The sequence below is a fragment of the Sminthopsis crassicaudata genome, chromosome 4, assembly GCF_048593235.1.
Source record: "Sminthopsis crassicaudata isolate SCR6 chromosome 4, ASM4859323v1, whole genome shotgun sequence".
NCBI classification, from domain to species: Eukaryota; Metazoa; Chordata; class Mammalia; order Dasyuromorphia; family Dasyuridae; genus Sminthopsis; species Sminthopsis crassicaudata.
In genome coordinates, this window is record NC_133620.1 from 191,988,198 (window position 1) to 192,010,095 (window position 21,898).

The following is a 21,898-nucleotide window of genomic DNA, read 5'->3' on the forward strand; positions in this document are numbered from 1 at the left end:
TAGTGGGTTCAATAATCCAAACCAACAAAATAGATTTTTTTAAAGATCAAGAAAGAGTAATTTGATTGGAATGTTTTTAGCACACTGTTACAGAAGATAAATTATCAACATTGCCTTTCCCAGAGAATCACATATTGTTTTCTAAGTGATTTTATAAACATCTCCAAACATGGCAAACAAGTCCATTTGTTTTCTCCTAAATAACATTAGCTGAGAGGTGCTGTTATATGCAGCAACGTGAGAGCAGTATGGCCAAATTTCATTGCTTGTACAATAACAGAGCCAAAACTAATTTAAAAGTCTTTAAAACATTCACCTTTGCTCTTTTTGTGTAGATGTATTGGTGTATAGTGCCAAATCTTACAAATGTAAAAATGGAACACTCAGTTTTCCCTGCATTAATAATCAGAATGTTGCCTTCTTACCCAAACATTTCTAATACTTTCCATCTCATTTTAAATGATTTTTTTTTGCCTGAAAGGAATTAAGAATTAATTATCCTAAATAGAGAAAGTATAAAAGATTAGAATCTCTTGGCCTGGAAATTCTTTTGTTCTGGTACTTACTATAGGACTGAGCAATTCAATCAACTCCTGCCTTTTCAGAGACTTTGACTTTCATAATCAATGGTCAATATTTAATATGTCTACAGAGTATATGGCAATAGAGTAGATACTGTAGAATCCATAGAACTTAAGCTATATGCTCATTTGTCTTGAGGAATTTAATATCTAAGGCAGAGATAAAATGGATGAGCCTAAATATATGCCTCCCTCAACTATTGCTTTAATCAAATTGATACCTCTTAAAGACCTTAGCCTAAAAATCCCAGGGTCACCTATTTCATGTAGGGCCATCTGCAGTTGTCTTGATCTTTATCTTAGAAAAAGCTATTTTTTCTTTAGATGCAAAATTCACAGGGAAGATAAGATGATTGATGTTGAATTTAATACAAAAAAGAATGCATTCATATATGGATTGTATATGAAATCATGAATTCCTGCAATATATATAGCTTGCTTTTGAAAGGGCTATCTACATGCAGAAAGAAGACTATGGGGACTGAATATGGATCACAACATAGTATTATCACCTTTTTTATTGTTATTTGCTTGCTTTTTGTTTTCTTTCTCATTTTTTTCCTTTTGTGCATATAATAATTATGGAAATACATATAGAAAACTGCACATGTTTAGCATACATTGGATTACTTGCTATCTAGGGGATGGGATGGGGTAAAGGGAGGGAGGGAAAAAAATTTTGGAACACAAGATTTTGCAAGGATGAATGTTGAAAACTATCTTTGCATATATTTTGAAAATAAACAGCTAATGTTAAATAAATAAATAATGGAAAATAAAAGAACAGGTCATTCCATAATAAATTCATTTCTTTTTTCCCCTTTTTTTGTCAGAACAAGAGTATATAAGGAGAATTCTATGGATATAGTTTGTTCTAATCTTAGCAAAATATTTTTAATATATCACAAATGTTTTTGAAAGAAATTTATAAATCCACCATGTTATTTTCAAAGCTATCCTGCCTGTCTGTGTTTGCCTCTGAACTTCCATCTCTTGCCTTCTCTGAACTTGCCATCTCTTAAAAATACTTTTAAATACTTTTTTTATTTCCTTTCTTTTATCCCCTCTGAATTTCTGTCTCTTGCCTTCTGTGCACTTTTAAATGTTTTAAACAATCTTTTTTATTTCCTTTCTTTTTCCACAGTGTTATCACTAACCCTCTTTTTCTTCAGAACCTCTCCCAAATAATAAAAAATAAAATAAAAGTAAAATAAAGGAGTAACACAGCAATTGGAATAAATAAGCATAGTTGAACAAAACAAATCCATACATTTGCTAGATGCAAAATATATCATCACATTCTGCTTAATGGACACATAAATAAGGATGTAAGGAGTATGCTTCATTATTGGTCCTCTAGAGGCAAAGTTGGTCATCAAATTGATTTGTCTTTCTAAGTTGTTTTCCTTTACACTCTTGCTATTACTGTAGAAATTATAATCCTGGTTTAATTTATGTCACTCTTCATCAATTCAGGCACAATTTTCTAGGTTTCTGTGAAACTATCCCTTTAATTATTTTTTATGATACAATAATATTCCATTATAGTCATATATAATAATTTATTCAGCTACTCTCCAATTGATACATACTGTACTTTTTGTTTCTAATTCTCCACTTCAACAAAAATAGCTACTATTTTTATAATAAATGTTCTTTAAAACTTTTTTTGTACAAAATATTTTTGTGTATGTATTTTTCCTCTTGATCTATTTGAGATTTAAGACCAAGAATATGGCTGGATTAAAGGGTAGGCATAGTTTAATGATTTTGCGGACATAATTCCAAATTGCTTTCTAGAATGACTGAACTAATTCACAGCTCCACCAAGAGTACTCCATAGAGCCTTTCTTCACTCTGCCCCTACAACAATTGTCATTTTCCTTTTTTATCATCTGTTGGATCAATATAAAAATGTGAGGTAGAACCTCAGAGCTGTTTAAATTTGCATTTCTCTAATCATTAATGATTAGAACATTTTTATATGGTTGCTGATATCTTGAATTTCTTGCATTCAAACTGTTCATAGTCTTTGATCATTTATGTATTGGGGAACAATTGTCATTCTTATATATTTGAACCAATTCTTTATTTAATTTTATTAAATAAAGTATTATCAGAGACATTTATCAAAGAAATTTGCTGTCAAAGGGTTCTTTTTTAAAGTCCTTTTCTTGAGGACATGAATTGTTTCTTTTTGTCTTTGCATTGCCAATGTCTACATGGGGTATAGAACATATAAGTGCTTAATAAATGTTCACTGGTTGATTCAAGCTCCTAATGAAGATATAATATATGTAAAGGGTTTTACTCATAATAAATCAGGGCATATATGTAAAGAGTTGTAAAATTTTTAAAGCTCCTATAAGTGTCTATTAATAATATGAGAATAAACTAATGTTTTGGTCAACAAAGGACTTGATCAAACAATGAAAATAAGTAAAAACTTGATAGCAAGAATTTCTGGCAGTAATTTGCAATAGAGATAATCAAAAATTAAAGATACGTTTCTATTTAAATTATTTTTTCTGATTTTCTCTTCTCAAAATCTAGTTTTGCAGTATCCTGTTACCGAAAAAGTGGTGTGGTGCGATGTATTTGTAAAGAAAAATATGCTGGCCCTAACTGTGAAAGGTGAGTTAACAATTTGTATACTTATATTTTTGCTCAACGTTATATACATCATCCTTTCTAAACTGTAATAATAATGTTTATTAGGTTTTTTTTATACAACAATAAACTTTTCTCAGAGAAGCATTATCATCTAGTGGATAGAGAGCTTCTATTAGAACCTGAGTTCAGGTTTTATCTTGGACACATACAGGATACACTGGCCAATCACTTGTTGTTTCAGCAATCTTAGCAACTCTAAGACATGCATTGCAGTGAAGGTGCCAATCAGCACTGATAGAGAGATTTTCCTTACTCAAGAATTCCCTATGTCAACAAAATCAAAGTCTCAGACACCATGCTTATCTCAGAGAACATATGCATCTTACATCAAGCAACAGAATGAAAAAAAAAGATATATTGACTTTCCCTTCTTTCCTCAAAAATAACTAAATTTTCATGAAGGTTTTAATGATTCTATACCAATTCATCAGCATCCTCCTTCTCTCTTTGGAGCTCATTTATAATCAATGAAGTGGTCCAGTACATAGAGTGCTGAACTTGGAGTCAGGAAAACTTAGTACAATTTCAACCTCAGTTACTTAATAGTTTGTGATTCTGGACAAGTCATTTAACCCTTTTTGCCTCAGTTTCCTCATCTGTAAACTGAGCTGGAGAAGGAAGTAGCAAACAACTTCACTATCTTTGCCAAAAAAAAAAAAAAACCTCCAATGAAGTAAGGAAGAGTCAAACCAACAAGAAAGCAACAAATATATATTTACATATGTACTTGTCTGCAATTAGAATATCAGTTTCTTGAAAGTAAAGATTGTTGCATTCTTTGTATTTGCATCTAGCACATTTGCCTGGCACATAGTACTAAATAAATGCTTGATGACTGATTGATTGAATAACTATCATTCCTCCCTTTTAAATTAAATTTTATTCTTTTTCAACTAACAAGTATTTATTTTCTCTTCTTCACACCTCCCTCCATCCCTTAGGATGGAGGAAAAACTTTTGTAACAAATATGCTGAGTCAAACAAAACAAATTCCCACATTGGCCATGACGAAAATTATATTTAATATTCACTATATTAGTCCATCATCTCTCTTGTCAGGAAATAATATTCCGTATCATCAATTCTCTGAAATCATAGTCTGTCATTATGTTGGTCACAGTTCTCAAGTCTTTCAAAGTTGTTTTTTCAATTTCTTCTTATAGTATAAGTCATTCTCCTGGTCAGCTCCCTTTACTCTGTATCAGTTTAAACAAGTTTTCCCAGATTTCTCTGAACCATTCTTTTTATCATCTTATGGCAAAACAGTATTCCATTGCATTCACATGCCATAATTTCTTTGGCCATAACCCAATCAATGGACAATCTCTTAGTTTTTAATTATTTGCACTAAAATAGGTACAATATTTTATATAGATGTATCCTTTTCTTCTTTCTTTGATCTCTATGGGGTATGGACTCAGTACCAACTTGTAGAGTGTTATAAATTCTGGCTAAGAATTTATAAGACTTTCCACCAAGTAGCATTGTAAAGTTCCCTTTCATTCTATCCCATAACAAATGCTGTTTTCTAAGATGAAGGGACTTTAGCTAAGAGACTGGCATAAAGATCATTTCATTTTCCTCAAAAATGTCACTGTCCATATTTGGCTTGAGGGCTCCATTCAGATCTTAAAGAGTTCAACAGGGAATTCTTTAGAAGCATGGGGATTTTTTCATATCCAGAAGCCATCATGGAACTATGTTCAGACATCCTGGACAGAACAAGAGCTGAGCTATGTGCCAGATGAGGAAGGCCACTAATACACTAAGGCCAGGAGGGAAAAAAAAAAAAAAAAAAAAAAAAAAGAATATCTAGGGGAAAGGCTCTCCAAAGTCTAACAGGCTAGTCTGGGGCTCCAGAAATGGGCTTGGTGTCCAGAAAACAAGTCCAATTTCTATACAAGAAGAGTATAAAACAAGAAAAATTCATTTCTCATCAGGACTTATGACGTACTCATTTTGAAATGTCAAATATGTAAAGAGAGGGAGAAAAACATCTGATGAATCAAAAGATTCATCTTTTGGGCTGTGCAGAAAGATTTTTACCAAGACAAAATAGAAAACAGAGAGCTGAAAACATGATTACATTTTCTCCCCTCCCCCCAGGAAGATCTCATGGTGAATATCAGATCTCCTGTGTGACAGTCATTACTATTTAAGGAGCAAATAAGCAGATTGCCTAGCCCCTTGATTGGCCCATTTTCTGGTCACTGCATAATGGAAAGGATTATTAATAAGCCTTGGAACCTCTCTCCTCTGTATCTGTAATTTAAAGTCTGTGCAGCTTGCTAAGGATTAATCAAAGTTACTACCTAAGGAGTGTTTGCTGATCCCTATAAAAAAGAGTTAATGGCCTTGATCCAGTTCTTAGTAATTAAATACAGGACTTTCAGCAAGAAAATAGGGCAGTCCTTCTCTAGCCAATGCTAAAAAAAAAAAAAAAAAAAAAAAAAAAATGTCTAGATCCCAGACTTGTACCATAGGAGTTGATCAACAATCGGTCAGTCAATAATCCTCTATTACACATTTTCTATACACCAAAGTCTATGTTTAGCTCTTCTTTGGCTGTTGTTCAGTGGTATCTGACTCTTCATGACCCCATCCATATGGGGTTTTCTGAATAAATACACTGGATTTTCCTTCTCCAATTTATTTTACAGATGAGGAAACTGATGCAAATAAGGTTAAATGACTTGCCTGAAGTCACCCAGCTAGTAAATGTCTGAGACTGGATTTGAACTCAGGCATATGAGACTTCCTGACTCCAGGTCCAGTGCTGCATATCCATTGTGGAAATAATTGTCACTTTACTCCTAAGCTATGAGTATCACTTTTGGTTGAGACTATAACTACAGATAAGAGATGGGGGAAGATTCATTTCATCTGCTCTTTCTTCTAAAGCCCTTTACTGATTACTGGAGCACACTCTACACTTTCCACTCTTCCTCCCTCCACTTTCACCAAAGCAACTTTATTTCAAGAACTTATCTTAGAAATAAGGATTACCTCATCATAATGGAAGAAATCAATTCAGGTCACTAACAGAGTTTATCTTGGTGACATAGTAGATAGAGCTCTGTTCTTGAAGTCAGAAAAGCCTTAGTTCAGATTTGATCCCAATAATTTGCTAGCTTTGTGAATGGCTTTTTCTACTATTAAAAATGGGACAATAATAGTGCCTATCTCTCAGGGTTGTTTGTAAGGATCAGATATTTGTAAAGCACTTTGTACAATGCCTGGTACATAATAAGAGCTTATAAATGCTTGTTCTCTTCCTATTTTCCTTTTAAATCTACTGCTTTTAATTTGTTATTGACCCCTGGAATAGAATAAGAGCTTCCATTTTTTAATTTAGCTGCCTAATAGGCTTAATTAAGTTCATAAGGTCTTAAATTTAAAGATGAAAAAAATGGAGAGATCATTTCATCTTTTCATATCAAAGTCAAGTTTCTATGATGTTTTGATTGTGAGCATTCTCCTCACTAAGGCAGATCACAAATTTCCCAGCTTGCTACATGGTCTTCAGGAATTTTTATAAATAAAATTTCATCACCTTGAATCCAAAGAGATTATGAATTTGGCTGATCATGGATAATTAGATATATAGATATAGATATAGATGATATAGATCAGTCACCAGGCTATTTACTCAAAACCTTTCTATGCTGCTACTTCCCACTCATGGAAAGAGTGTCAGATCTGGTATCAGAAAAACTCATCTTTGTGAATTCAAATCTTGCTCAGATACTTCCTAGCTGTGTGACTCCAAATCATTTAACCCTATGTGCCTGGTTTCCTTAACTGTAAAATGAACTAAAGCAAGAAATAGCAAATTAACTCAATATCTTTGCCAAAGAAAACAAACAAACAAAAACCCAATGGGGTCATGAAGAGTTGGACACAACTGAAAAAAAATGGCTGAAAAAAATTTAGGCTCTGCATTCTACTGGCATAATCTTCAGGGACCCAAAGTCATTTCCAAACTAGGACTGTAACTAAGGTCAAGAGATAGCATAGAGTAAACAGATCTGGATTTAGATCCTATCTCTTTGTGACCACAGACAAGTACTTTGTAGTTTATTCCTTTTTTTACTCTATAAAATGAGGGAATGCATTAAGACAATGTCAGATCCTTTCCAGTTCTAAGTTCTATAAGATATGCAGGCAAGTCTATATAGATAAGATTTCAAATAAAGAGAAAAAAATAGCACATAAAACAAAATTTAGTCTTGCCCATGTAAAATTTCAGAACAAGATAGAATACTTGGAGATCAATCTCTTCATTTTCCAATAAATTGGCAAATCCCATTCAGACTATATCTGCACTAAACAAATCTGACCTCCTTTCAAATGGGAATGGATCGTTTGAACTTTATAATGATTGCAAAACTTTAGTAGATTCATCTATACCTAGTAAAGAACTTTGAGGGCTCATTTGCATATAAAAAGCCCAGGAAATCCATTAATCTGGCAGTGGAAATAATGACTATGGACATTGTTGTTGTTTATTCCTTTCTGTGGAGAACCATGACATCAGGAATGTGCTGCCATCACATGCAAGTGAATTGGATTTAAGTGGGGGCAGGTTGTGCAAAGTCACATGCCTCATTTTTCCCTCCAGAGTCAACTGGATCCAGTGGCCAGATATGAATCAGGATGACTGGAGATGGCCCTGGATGCAATGGGAGGCAAGGTCTTCAACAGGTCTCAGTCTGACTAAAAAGCAAAAGGGGTGAAAAGCATTCCAGGCATGGGGGAGAGCCAGTGAAAATGCCCAGAGTCAGGAGATAGAATTTCTCTCTAAAGAGGATCAAGGAGGCTTTTCAACTACTATGTACCAGGCACTGCAATAAACACTGGGGACTCAGAAAGAGGCAAAGAGCAGGCAGTTTGTCCACTCAAAGAGACTGTGTCACTGAAGCAATATGGTAGAATAAAAGGTATAAGAAGACTAGAAAGGTTTATTGGGGACTAGAGATATATAGAGACCATCAAGAATTATGATCACAAAACAACATTTTATACTTGCTCTTAAATGAATAACACTGTTCACCACCCTGCCCATCTTACCACTGCTACATACAAGTGAGGAAACTGAGCCTAGAGAACTAAATGAAATTCATCCCAGATTACAGAGCTAATTAGCGAGGTCAGATCTAGAACTCAGGCCTTTGGACTCCCAATCCAAAGCTTTTCTAAGCCTATTTCAATGATTCTACATTTTCAGTCTATTATAAACTGCTATGCAAACAATACTTCCTATAAAAACTTGATTACATTTTCTTCTCTGCTCAATTGGAAGGATAATTAATTGATATCTATTTTTATACTTTTTTAATGATGATGATGTTATTCGTATTTTCTTGGCATCTAAGAATAGAAGAAAAAGACAGGGAAGCAAGTACATTGATCTCAAAGTGTTTATTAAATTAAATCACAGAATCATACATTTAGATCTGAAAGAAATCTTAGAGAACAGTGAGTCCAAACTCCTTATTGGCTCCTAACTGAGGCTTAGAGAAGCCACACTAATTGTAAGCATTTAAAATAGGTTTTTCTCCCTCAAATTTATCATCTTATTCACTACCATATGAACTGAATTGAATTTAATTGAACTGAATTAATGGTGACCTCTAGAATGCTCTCAGGTTAATCTAAACTACTAAGCAGGAGATCAGGAATTCCGTATGATCTCTATTTTTAATATATCAACCGAATTCCTCTGGAAAGTAGTCTTCTTATTACCCAGAAAATCTTCCTAAAATGAATGTTTCTCTGATAAATAGTGAAATTTTCTAATAGGAAAATAACAAGTCTATTTTTGACTGGAAATAATTCTAGGCCAGTCTAGAGAGTTTAGTCATGATCATGTTATTCACTGGTTATGACGTATTGGGCAAATTCATATCTTTTTAATCTTTCCATCTATACCCACTACATTTTCTATCTCATAGAGTTTCTGGAGTGATAAACAATACATCTAAAAAGGCTTTGAAAAACTCTAAAGCATTATATAAACATAAATTGGGATTATGCCAGTTTTCTCTCTTTACCACCTACATGGTAGGGATTATGGAGACAGTCCTTGAGTTTTTACAAGCCAGGGTAATTGGTGAATTGCAACTGGTCACATAAATCCTCACTGTGGATGATGGGCTTTATAGCTAACTATTAAAGGAAACAAGGAAAGAAGAGGAGGAAGAGGAAAGAATAGGCCTCCAGATGTAGGCTTGTGCCTTATTCACATAACCACCTTCAGAAAAGTGGTCTTGGATGCTGAAAACAATCATTTTTGGTCAAATTTGTTTTCCATAAAATAACTTTTTACTAGTTGATATTCACTCTTGAAAGCCTGAGCAACTAATATTATGAAATTCAAATCTCACACTCATTATATTGGCTTCAGAACTTTATTACCTTCACTCATTTCCCTGAATTCACTGAGTCATTTGGCAAAGCTAGAAATAGAACTAAGGCTTCCTCTATCTAGCCCAAAGCTCAATTAACTGTAAAGTTTCATATTCTCCAGGGAAGGAAACACTCAGCACCAGAGACAGGACTATTAATATGCCAACATCTGTATTTTAACTCAAGAAAATCTGAAGGATTTATTATACATATGGATAGAGAATTGGGAATAGGCCCTAAGCCAAAGATAAGGTCCAGGGATATTCTTGATGAGCTTTTATTGAATTATGATTTTGATGGTATATTCAAAAGGGCTCCTTAGGTAAGCAGGATTAGCCTAGGAAAAGGCAAGGTAAATTTATCCTTATGGAAGAATGGATATCAACAGCATTATAACTCTTTTGAGACCATATAAAGAAAAATAAAATGGAGGAAAAGATAAATTAAGTCTCATGGTTAGTGGACTGTAGCCAAGGAAATTGAATAGAAAGCCTTTGACCATATGCTCTAAGAACTAAGGGAGTGGACTGGAAGGTCAGCCCTCCCAGTAACTTAATGGAGGAGTAACTTAAGGATGGTTCAGGCTTCAAATTTCAAATCTCATGGTTCAATAGCATGAGAAAGTGTTAGTAGAGGAATTAATTTTAACCGTTTCTCATTTTTGCCTTTTTTGCATGTAGTAGTTATTCTCCTTTTGAAGTTCTGTTCTTGTTTAAGATATCTAAATACCCTAGTTTCTGTTTTACATTTTTCAAATGTTGTACAAATTTCACTATAAATTCCTTCAAGATAAAGGCTATGTCTCCATGTCTCCTTCATCTTTGCTTCTCCCACAGGCCCATAGAGCAATACATTTGAGTTAGGTAGTCAACAAATAGTTTTGAAATCAAAACCTTTAAAAATATTGTTGATTTATTTTCTTCAAAAATATCATATCCCTGCTTCCTGTTCCAGGACCTCATCACCTCACTCTTATATTATTTGAGCAGATACCTAGTTAGCCTTCCCTTCCTAGTCTCTCCTAGAAGTAATCCATTCTATAGGAACATCAATATTATTTCATTTTTCTATATTCTGAAATGAACAAATATCAAATAAAATGAGACAAAGAGGGTTGTACATGAAATTATGAATCTTTTATATAAGCTTACTTCTCTTTTAACAGGATATCTACACCTATATTATGTATACATATATGTATATATCTGCATATGTATATCTACATAGATTATGTATGTACATACTAGATGTCTAGTTAAATTATGTATTTATAAAATCAACCTGTAATATTCAAAACTGTTCTACTTATCTATTACCTTATACTCTCAGTCTGTACATTTTTTAAGGTTTCAATGACTCTCTTTGGTTTTTTGTTTGTTTGTTTTTGGCAACCCTATTACTCATCTTCTCTCTTCTTCCTGGTCCCAAAAGAGAGAGACAGACAGACAGTGAGGCAAAGAGAGGGAGACAAAGAGAGGGAGAGTGAGGAGGAGAGGAAAGTGGAGAGGGAGAGGAAGGGGAACAGGGGACAAGGAGGGGGAGAGAAAGAGGAATGAAGAACCGATAACACCGACTGATATTGAGCTAATCATTATATCCTACTTTAATTTTGCCAATCCTACTCAAAGAATTTGTCATCAATTTAAATCCATAAGGAACTCCATTTTACAGATGAGCAAGCAGCCCAAGGTCACACTAGAAATAAAAGCTGGTATTTGAATCCATATCCTCTAACTATTGAGTCAAAATTCTCTTCCCTATGCTACCTTTTGTGGCTCTAAATTGCCTACCATATAAAATCTAAATATTTTTGCCTGGTTTTCAAAGCCTTTCATTATATGGCCTCATTTTATTTCCCATTATTTTTCAAAGTATCTTCAGTTTTATTCAGGTCTAGCTACTCACTTGACCTGAAAATTCAAGATGTCCCAAAAGTCTTTAGTACAATACTATTTCGTACTTTGATTGAACTAAGACTTTTGGGACACATTTAGTCATACCCATTTCACCTCCCCACTTCTCTCCCATTGTTCTTCTTGCTTAAAATGTTTCTTTTTCTCTCCTTTTCTTATGTTAATAAAATCCATTACTTAAAAACTTATATCAGGTTCCATTTCTTTCATAAAAACTAAATATCCCACCCCCATTGAATTCCCTCAATTCTATATTTCCATAGTACTTTCACAAAGTGAGTCTATAAAAATAATATTATTCATTTTTAATCACCAAAACAGAATTTATAGTTCTAATGAACAGCATACCCTTCACAATAGTCAATTATATACTTATTCCATCAATGCTAGTATTGATCAAAAGGATTTCATAATTTTTCTTTTTAATATTGCCTTTCAGAATCTCTGACTTCTTAGGCTGAATATCCTAAGTGGTGATAAACATTTGTCCTTTGACACTTCAGAAAGGACAGAAGTCAGGCAGGCAATAAGCATTTATTAAACACCTACTATGTACTAGGTAACAAATAATGTGCTTAATAATGCTAATAAAATTTTGAATACAAAATTATGTGTGACTTAAGTAATGAGCTGGATTTTCAGTTATGGTTGATTCTAAAGGCAATTACAAAAGAATATACTTGAATGAAATCAGAATACATTAGAATAAGTTTTCTACCTATAAAGGGACAGCTTTGAAAGACCTTACTAATTTAATTAAATTCTAGTATGTTTATTTTTAAAAGCTACTAATACTCACACTATAGGATCATCATAGAATGATAGATTTAAAATTGGAAGCAAACTTAGATGCCACTTCTATCAATTGTTACATTTTATAGATCAGGATATTGAGGTTCAAATACATTGCTTTCCTAAAATTACACAATCACCGAGTAACACAGCTATAATGTACCTCAAGTCTTCTGATACACAAAGAGATAGACATATCCTTGATCTTGCCACCACCTGCAAGGACTCCAAAAATTCGTTTACCTAATCATAATCTGTTATCATGCTAATTCTCCTTCTATATTGCAAATTTTAACACTTTTCTTCATTTTCACTAGGACCTTGAATCCCCCCATCCCTTAATTCTTTTAAGTCCATCACCCACACTTGCTACATGTACCTCCTTTCCCCATCTTGACCCTTGACGAACTTAATTCAACTCTGTAAGACCCTCTTCTCTTTAGTCCCTTCTTCTTACCCCATGATATTGTCCTGCCAATCCTTAGTCTTGAATTAATCCCACTATCTGCTTCCATTGTTTCTACTCACATGTTGCTGAATAAAGCTAAAGAAAATGGTGAAATTGTGCAGATTACATCCACTACAAATTTGGATTATATGATTTCAGCTAGGTCTTCAATATGACAAAGCAATCCTTTTATACCTCCCTAATCAATTTAACTTCCCACTCAACACAATGACTTTACTAGATCTTTTCATTCTTCCTCAAACCTCCCCATAGACTTCTCTATGATCTTTAACACTGTTCATCACCCTCTTCTTGAGACTCTCTTTTCTCTAGGTTTTATAACATTTCATTCTTGTCAGATAGCTTTTTTTCAGCCTTCTTTGTGGGATCTTTAGCTCATGTCCACCAACCATAGACATCCATTAAGGTTCTGTCCTGTACCCTCTTCTCTTCTTCCTCTATGCTATTTTACTTGGTAATCCCATCAACTTCCATGAATTCAACTATCTCTTTGTAGATGGATCTCAGATCTATCTATACATTAACTCTCCTACTTTCCTTACCAGATTTACCATATCTAGAAGTGATGTCCCATAGACATCTTTAACTTGAAATTACTAAAACTGAATTCAATACCTCTCCCCCAAAAACTTTCCTCTCTTTCTAATTTTCCCATTACTGTTGAAAATCTTCCCAATCAATAAGGCTCACACACTAACAGTCAATCTTGATTTTTTCATTCTTAGTCTTTCTATCCAATCTGTTGCCAAAATCCTTACAGATAGCAGCTTCTATGTTCAACCTTGAATAACTCTAGGGAGTCTTAGAGCTAAAGATGAAAAATAGAGCATTTTAGGCATGGGAGATAGAATTACAAAGGCACCAGTGAGACTGTAAATGCCATATGTGGAGAACAGCAAGGTCAATTGGACTGGAATCTAGAGTGAATAAAGGGAAACAATGTGCAATCGATCAATTTTTTTCAAAATGTAAAGAGAGAAGAACAATGTCATCAATGCCTTGAGTAGCTCCTCTTTGGAAGAGCTATGGTAAAACATGGACAAGAATTTCACAAGAAAGGCATAGATGGGTTACAATTGACACAGATCAAAGGGAATGTACACATTATGAGAGAGGATTTATTTAAATAGTGAATTATAGATATTCTTTGGATCCCCAGATAGAGATTGAATCCAGAGGATTCATAGATTGTATAGGGGTTGAAGAAGGAACTTGTACAAAGGAGAGAGACTTGATTAGAGCTTTAAGACTTCAAAAATAATAGAGTTTGCTTACAAATATATTTAAGGAGTTAAAAATAATCTAGTGTGTTTCATCTTTAATGAGAAATTTTCTGAAGAAAATTAGCCCATTTTCCAAGCCAGAGATTTTTTAATTCATAAAAGTATTGAGTATTTTGAAATTAACTTCATTAATTTAAGTCATTGATAAGTTTTCCCCATCACTGAAAGAGAGGTCCTCTGCCTCTATGGAAATAAGCCAAGCCGAATATTAATAAATCAACTTTTGAAATGTATAATAGTAAGCTACTCCTAGGTCTTTCATTAACAATATATGTAATCTTTTTGGCAAGTAACAGTTTCTGGGTGCCTCATTTTTCTCATCTGTAAAATGGGGATAATTATGTCTTCCTTCTCAATATGCCCACAAAGTTGTAGTGAATATAAAATGAGATTTGTATGTGAAAATTTTATGGAAAGCATTAAGCTCCATACAAACAAAAGATAATCAGCAGTAGTAGCAGAAGCAGTTTAAAATAGTAACAGTTAATAACCAATGCTTTAGCCAAAGGAAAAAAAAAGATATCTCAAAAAAAAAAAAATTCTTTAAAGTTTTTCCCGTAGAATGTAAGATCCTTTAGAAGAAGGATTGTTTCACTTTTTATATTTATATCCCTAGCTCCTAGCATAGTACCTGAAACATAACAGGAATTTAATAAATGTTTCAGAATTGGTGGGTTAATTAATTGAAGCCAAGGAATTAAGCAAGTCCAATATCATCATGGCTTTGGCTTCTGATCATTTCCAAAGAAATCATAAAGATGTCAGAAGTGGGGCACAGAGTGACCTGACATTGAAAACAAAGAAAAATAAAAATTTCCCGAAGTCCTAACTAAAGCAGCACAAACAGTCCTCAGGAGCAGCAAAGGAAATAGTGCCCTTGCATAGATTTTTAGAAGTAGGGGGGGATCAGAATAGTGCTTATAGGCAGTGACTCCCATAAATGGATGCTCTCTGCTTCTGCTAGTGGGAATGAGACTATAAGGGTGGGCTGAAGGAAATGCAGACAGGAGTATGTGCGGACTAGACATCAGCAGGGAAGGGCATATACCCATCCTGATTCATAGACTGACCATATCACCTTCCTGCTGTGGTAGGAAATCCTAGCTTTCCCACTCCCTGCCTGGACCTGGACCTCATCTATCATCAACTTTGAGAGGAAGGTAGACGATGATATACATGTGCAAATACCAAAAGAATAGACAATAAAATAGATGGATGTAGGGAAAAAGACATCCAACAGGACCCCCAGCTACATCCCCATACACACACATATACACAGAACCACCTTTTGGAAGCAACGACACACAAATTACCATGATCCATTACCCACTGGCCTCATCAATCCCTGCACAGTGTGTATGAGGCAACACTATGGAGGCTTGTGACCTTTATTTCTCCACTGGGGGCCCTGGGATAGTGGCCAAAGCAAATAACTCCAGCTCCCTCAAAATTTGTTGCAATAGGACAAAACCCCATTCCCTCTACCCTGGTTAAGGTTCTGCTAGTCGCCTTGGAGATTTTCCTTGTTTCATAATAAAACTTTACTTTTGTAACCTCTAAACTCTTTGCTGCAGATTTGAGATCTGGTCCTTACGAAAATGAAAGGCCTGTTTAATGAAGTGCAACTGTGCCATATACACATCATTTCCCCCATAAGGCAAAGGGAGAAATACTGTTCCACTCCTAATAAAAATTTGAACAATTCCTAGAGAAAGTAAAACTTCATACAATTTGTGCAATTGGGGCACATAAGGCTACAATTGGGACCAAAGGTTTTCCTTTTATTTTAATAAATGAAATTTTATTGATATATTTTGTTTTAATGTTGATCAGATTTCCTCCTGTATCCCTCTCCCTCCCTGCTTTTAGAGGGCCATACTATATAAGTGTTTATAAAAGAAAAAAAAAAAAAAGGTGGGGGATGCAGTATCAGCAAAACTAATCAATATATCAAAGAAATCTGACAACCTATGCAATGTTCACATCCATGAACCCCATTCCCACCTCTGCAAATCATCTTAACCCAGAACAGCTCTGAAGTTCTGTGCCCAAGGAATCCACCAGCTCTGCCTTCCCAGTAGCATAGATCACTGCCAGCCTAACCACTTTGTAACCCTTAAAGCATTATAGGAATGAGAAATAGAATTATGACTCTTCTTATCCTTAGGATAGTAGTAGCCAAACAAAATGTTTCTTAGGGATTATTTGTTTTTCTTTTATTAAAGTATTATTCCACAATATTAGGAGAATTAATCTGCTAAGCGAAAAGAAATGGACTCATAAAAAAGTGAGGAAACTGTTATGTTAATTATTCATGCTTCATGATTTCTATTCAGGTGTGCCCCTGGTTACTATGGAAACCCTTTACTGATTGGGAGCACCTGCAAGAAATGTGACTGCAGTGGAAATTCAGATCCCAACCTGATATTTGAGGATTGTGATGAAGTTACTGGCCAGTGTCGCAACTGCTTACGAAATACCACTGGATTCAAATGTGAACGATGTGCCCCTGGATATTATGGGGATGCCAGAATAGCTAAGAACTGTGCAGGTATTTATATTTTAACCATTTCCACATGGTTGCATGACTTTCTTATACACATCCACTTGAAAAACACTGATTAGCCATTTAAATGACAGATTTCCCTTAGTGAAATCTTGCAACTTCCACCTTCTATGTAAAGAGCTTCACAATTTCACCAATAATATTTTGTTTTGAGTAACAGAAAATTAAGCAAATGTTATGAGGTAGGAAACTGATACAAATATATTTGGGCAGATATAGATAGATAGATAGATAGATAGATAGATAGATAGATAGATAGATAGATAGATAGATAGATGGATATGTAAATATTTTCTTATATGTTTATTGTTGTATTCAGTCATTTCAGACTCTTCATGACATCATTGGGGTTTTCTTGGCATAGATACTGGATGGCTTGGCCTTTTCTTTTACAATTCCTTTTATGGATAAGGAAACTGAGGCAAACTGCCTTAAGTAATTTTGCCCAGAACCACACAACTAGTGTCTGAATTTGAATTCAGGTCTTCCTAACTCCAAACCAGGTGCTTTTATCCACAGCATCACCTAGCTGCCTTATTTTCATATGTTCATATCCTTCTAAATCTTGTCAAAGGTATGAGATGCTAGGAAATGATTTTGTGGGGTTGTTTGTGGTTTATTTTTTACATTAGACGTGTCAGTTTTCCTGAGCTGCTCAATTATTTCTCTAATTGTTTTCTAAAACTTGACATTTCAGTGACAGAAGGGTCAAAGAGAGAGCTGAGAGTAGGGAGTGAAATGGTGGAGATTCTTCAATAACCCTCTTTCCAAAAAAGACTGAGGCCTTAAATAATAATAATGGCTTACATTTCTATAACATTTAAGAATTTGCAGAGTGATTATTCCATGAAGAGCTATGAATAACTTAAATATTATCAGAAATACAATAATCCAAGACAATCTCAAAGGACTAATGATGAAACATACTATCTGCCTTCTAAGAAAGAACTGATATTGATTAAATACAGACTGGAACAAGCTATTTTTCACTTTATTTCTTTCATTTTTCCCCTTTTATTCAAACCTTCTTGTACAAAATGACCAATATGGAAATGTTTTACAAAATGCATATATATAAGCTATATCTCATTACTTACTATCTCAAGGACAGGAGAGGGGAGGGATAGAATTTGTAACTCAAAACTTTCCATAAAGTAATTTTACAAATATTACCTTATTTTATGCTCACAGTTATTTTGAGAGCTAGATACTTTTATTATTCTCATTATACAGATTAGAAAACTAAGACTGTTGCTCAGTATCTGAGGATGATTTGAACTCAGTCTTTCTGGCTTCCAGTCTAGAATTTTTTCCCCAATGCCACTTAGCCATCTCTGTTCTTAATATTGCATTTAAGATTTTCATTAAGCTCAACTTAATCTGGCAAATTGTTCTTAGAAGATCAGCTAATTTTTAAAATATTTTATAACAGTGAACCATGATATATACGAACTGATTAATAATTATGCATTTTATGTAACAGCTAAAGAATCATAATTCTGTTATCTCTTTGAAGCTGACTTTTTAGAACCACCAAGCTGTCACACATCCTTAAGATAGTCATTTAAGAAGTAGAAAAAGTTACAGTTTTATTCAAATATAGAAAAGTCACCATACTTTTTTTTAATTTTGCAAATGAAATCCTATTTTTATATATAGTAAAGGAGAATGGTCTGGTGAGTTTCTGAGGTTTTATTTTAGTTTTTATTGTTGTTTGTTTGTTTTATTGATCTTAAATTTCAGTGACTAAGCCACAGTAGAATTCAAGCAAATAAATGGCAGATAAGCAATAGGAATCTTCCAAGAAATCCAAATATATTAATAATGCTCATAACCTGTCTTAGTGGTTTCTTCAGTGTTCATAGGAAGATTTGGAGGTTACATATCTGGCTTGTCCAGGTTCCCATACCTCAAGAGCTTAGATTTATTGCTTTGAGTTCTCTCCTTAGGTATTAGTGAGCTGCCCTGTGACATTTATCTGTCAGCTACCTATAGATAATCAATGCTGAACCTGAAAGAAATTTTAACCAAGAAAATATGGATTAGTTTTTCCCAGTAGCATATGCCTACAGTAAGATAAGAGAAGTACCAAATATTTTGGGATCTGACCATTTGCATAGTCTAGTGCAGGGGTTCTTAACCTGGGATCCATGGAGCTCCAAGGAAATTGTAAATAGATTTCATGGTTTAACAAAAATTTATTTTAGTATATTTGGCTGCTTCTTATATATTTAAAAGCACTCTGAGAAAGGATCTAAAAGCTTCACCAGACCATCTAAATGTGTCCATAAACAAAAAAATTTAAGAATCCCTAATATAGTTAGATTCAGGAAGGACAAGGGGAAAAATCTTTGGTAGTTTTGCTAATTTTTTCCTCAATAAAAAATTATCCTGGAAATAGCTATATTTTTAAAAAGCATCACTCCTTTTAGCTCCATTTAAAAAAAATCACTCCTTTCTCTCACAATTAAAGTGGACCCCATGGTAAGATATCTTAAAGTCTTGGTGTGAGCCCCATCAAGGAGCATATACGTACACAGATGCAGAATGTTAATGAAAAACATGAAAGCACCAGTTCTTTCTCCTATTGAGTAATAAATCCAAAAATCTTTGTTCTTTGTTTTTGTTTGCACAGTATGCAATTGCAGGGGAGGACCATGTGACAGTGAAACTGGAGAATGCCTTGAAGAAAGTTTCGAACCCCCTACAGGCACGGACTGCCCAACTATAAGTAAAAATAACAATACCTGATTTACTAACCTCACTTTTTCTAATATTTTAGTGTATCAGTATGAGTATTTTTCAGGAATTCTTGAGTCTGTGGTGTTAACCCTGTCTGTACAGAATGAACCACAAAGAGAAGAAAATTATTAGGCATAATTAGCACAAATTTATCAGAAAGTGCTCTAAAATTAAATAACACCTTTTTAAAAACAGCTTTTATTAAGACCCTTTTAGGGTCAATATCTCAATATAATAATAGTAGTAAGTCAATAATAGTAATAATAAGCCAATGATCAAACACTTTATAATTCAAGAAACTGTTGAAGCAGATGCCAAGTTTAATTTTATTTTAGATTTCATTATCCATCCATATTCTAATGTGTCCTAGGTTCCCAGAGGCCACATCAATAATAGATCAGAAACTGGTTTAGATCTTACCAAATAGGAAAGTTTCTGAGTACAAGTAGATGACAGGTTGACTATAATCCAAAAACTAATCTAGCTAAATTTAGAAAAAGCTCATCAATGATCTTGGTCAGGTGATCAATTACATCAGCTGCAGGTATGTAAGAAGATCCTCTTCTACGGGTAGTGGAATGGCTCCCAAACCCGTGAATTTGTGGATCTTTGGAGAATTTCTTTACAATTTTTTTAAGATCTCAGTATGTTTTATAGATACTGTCTCACAATACTTTTCTTGGAGGAGATATGAGACAACTATTAAGAATAATACTTTATACATGTGCAAGAATTCAACTTCCAAAACACTTTAGGATACATTTTCTCCCTTAATCCTCACAGTGATCCTGAGAGTTAAGCTGAGCAGATACAATCGTTCCCATGTTATAGATGAAGGGAATAATTTTACTTGCCCCAAATTGCATAGTTGCAAACTGAATTATCAGACTATGTGGCCTCTCCAAAATCAGGTCAGATCTTGAGTGAAACCAGGAATAAAATTAAGAGTTCCTGAATCTCTGGTGACTTCATTCTTTATTAAATCATTTCTCTTTCTCTAAAGATTTAATAATCAATACATGTCCCCCAGATAGAAAGTTTAGGAGTTTGGCTTTGATCTTATTATTATCAAATTATTATTAAAATAAAAATCCACTGGAAATAAAAGATTGAGATCAACAATGACATGAAGGATAATGTTAATTTTGAAAGCCATTGCTTTGGCAGAAGTTAACAAGTTAGAGTTTTGGCTTAGTTAAAGTAGAGGTTATTATAAAATTTATTATTAAAGTAAGAGGAATATGGAAAGTCCCACTTGCCCTCAAAGTACCTATGTTATTGGTTGGCATTGGTGCCAGAAATTCTCAAGGATTGACTCCCTATTCATGATATCATCCAAAATGAGGTCTTTGGTTAAAATGTAAGAGACTTAACACATTAATAACCATTAACACATTAACATGAACTAATCCATGCTCTCCAAGCAAAGGGAGATTTGGTGTAGGTGATCCTTGGGAAAGGTGAATTATTAATTTCTAGAAAAGGCATATTCCATCAGGGAAATTATGGGATATTTTCTGCCGCTAGCGGTTAGATACCTGGAGATAAATTGAAAGCAGAGAAGAAGACACCAAATTGAAACAAACCAGGGTAATGAAGTAAGAAGTGATTCTATGAAAACTTCACCTACTATACAATTTTGCCTAGGCCAACCCTAAGTAAAAAAAGAAAGTCTCTTTCTCTGGAAAAGGGAATGTTTCTTAATGAAGCAAACTCCCAATGAATCTTTTCTACTGAGAAGATGGTCATTGATAGGGAAAATTTTCAAAGAAATATGAGGAATGGGGAATAAATTTTGCATACCTAATGATATCACTTTATCTCTCCACTCTTGACTAGCCCATGCTCCTTGCTGCTGTTAAACAAATACTTACAAAGACTTTATGTGGGAAACTGGTCGTATACCTATGTTAAATCCAAAAAACCACCTACTTAATGCCAAGAGAAATTGGATGAAATATGTTTCTGTTATCTTCCTCACACTCCCTCAAAACTTCATATTGCGTTTTTAGGATTCTTTTTTGCCATCAAAGTTCAAAATGAATCTTATTGCACTTATCTAAAAATATTTGTCAAAAGAAGTTGCCTAAAATTAGCTGATTTTCTTCATCTTTATATGACCCTATATCTTTCTCCTCTTCCTCATTATGATTGCTATGCAATTATTATGATGCTCCAAATATGTGACAATCATTATACTAAACACAAAGAATACAGAGAAATACCAAACTTTACTTTCTAATTTGGAGAAGGGTAAAAGCAGGAGAAAACAATATGCTAAAAACTATGTGTAGAGGAGATATGTACCATGTAAATGAATTGGACAAGGAGATTAGGACCAGTTCCCATGAGAAAAATAGAAAACCCTACTCTGGATTTTTTTTAAATGAAAGCAATAATAGTCAAAAAATACAGATCCATGATGCATGACCTAGCAAAGTCAGAATGTTTTCAGTTTTAAATTACATAGT

At 34.0% G+C, this 21,898-nt stretch overlaps 1 protein-coding gene across 2 annotated transcripts in view; it reads left to right on the top strand.

The window, feature by feature from the left end:
• Positions 1-21,898, top strand: part of LAMA4 (laminin subunit alpha 4) — a 174,786-nt gene that overhangs the window by 71,749 nt on the left and 81,139 nt on the right. The window contains exons 4-6 of one of the 2 annotated variants that reach the window (XM_074310060.1): positions 3,135-3,215; positions 16,456-16,670; positions 19,321-19,416. In XM_074310060.1, the coding sequence (XP_074166161.1) occupies positions 3,135-3,215; positions 16,456-16,670; positions 19,321-19,416 (392 nt within the window). The remainder of the gene's footprint in view (positions 1-3,134; positions 3,216-16,455; positions 16,671-19,320; positions 19,417-21,898) is intronic. The other variant, XM_074310061.1, reaches the window with a different exon arrangement.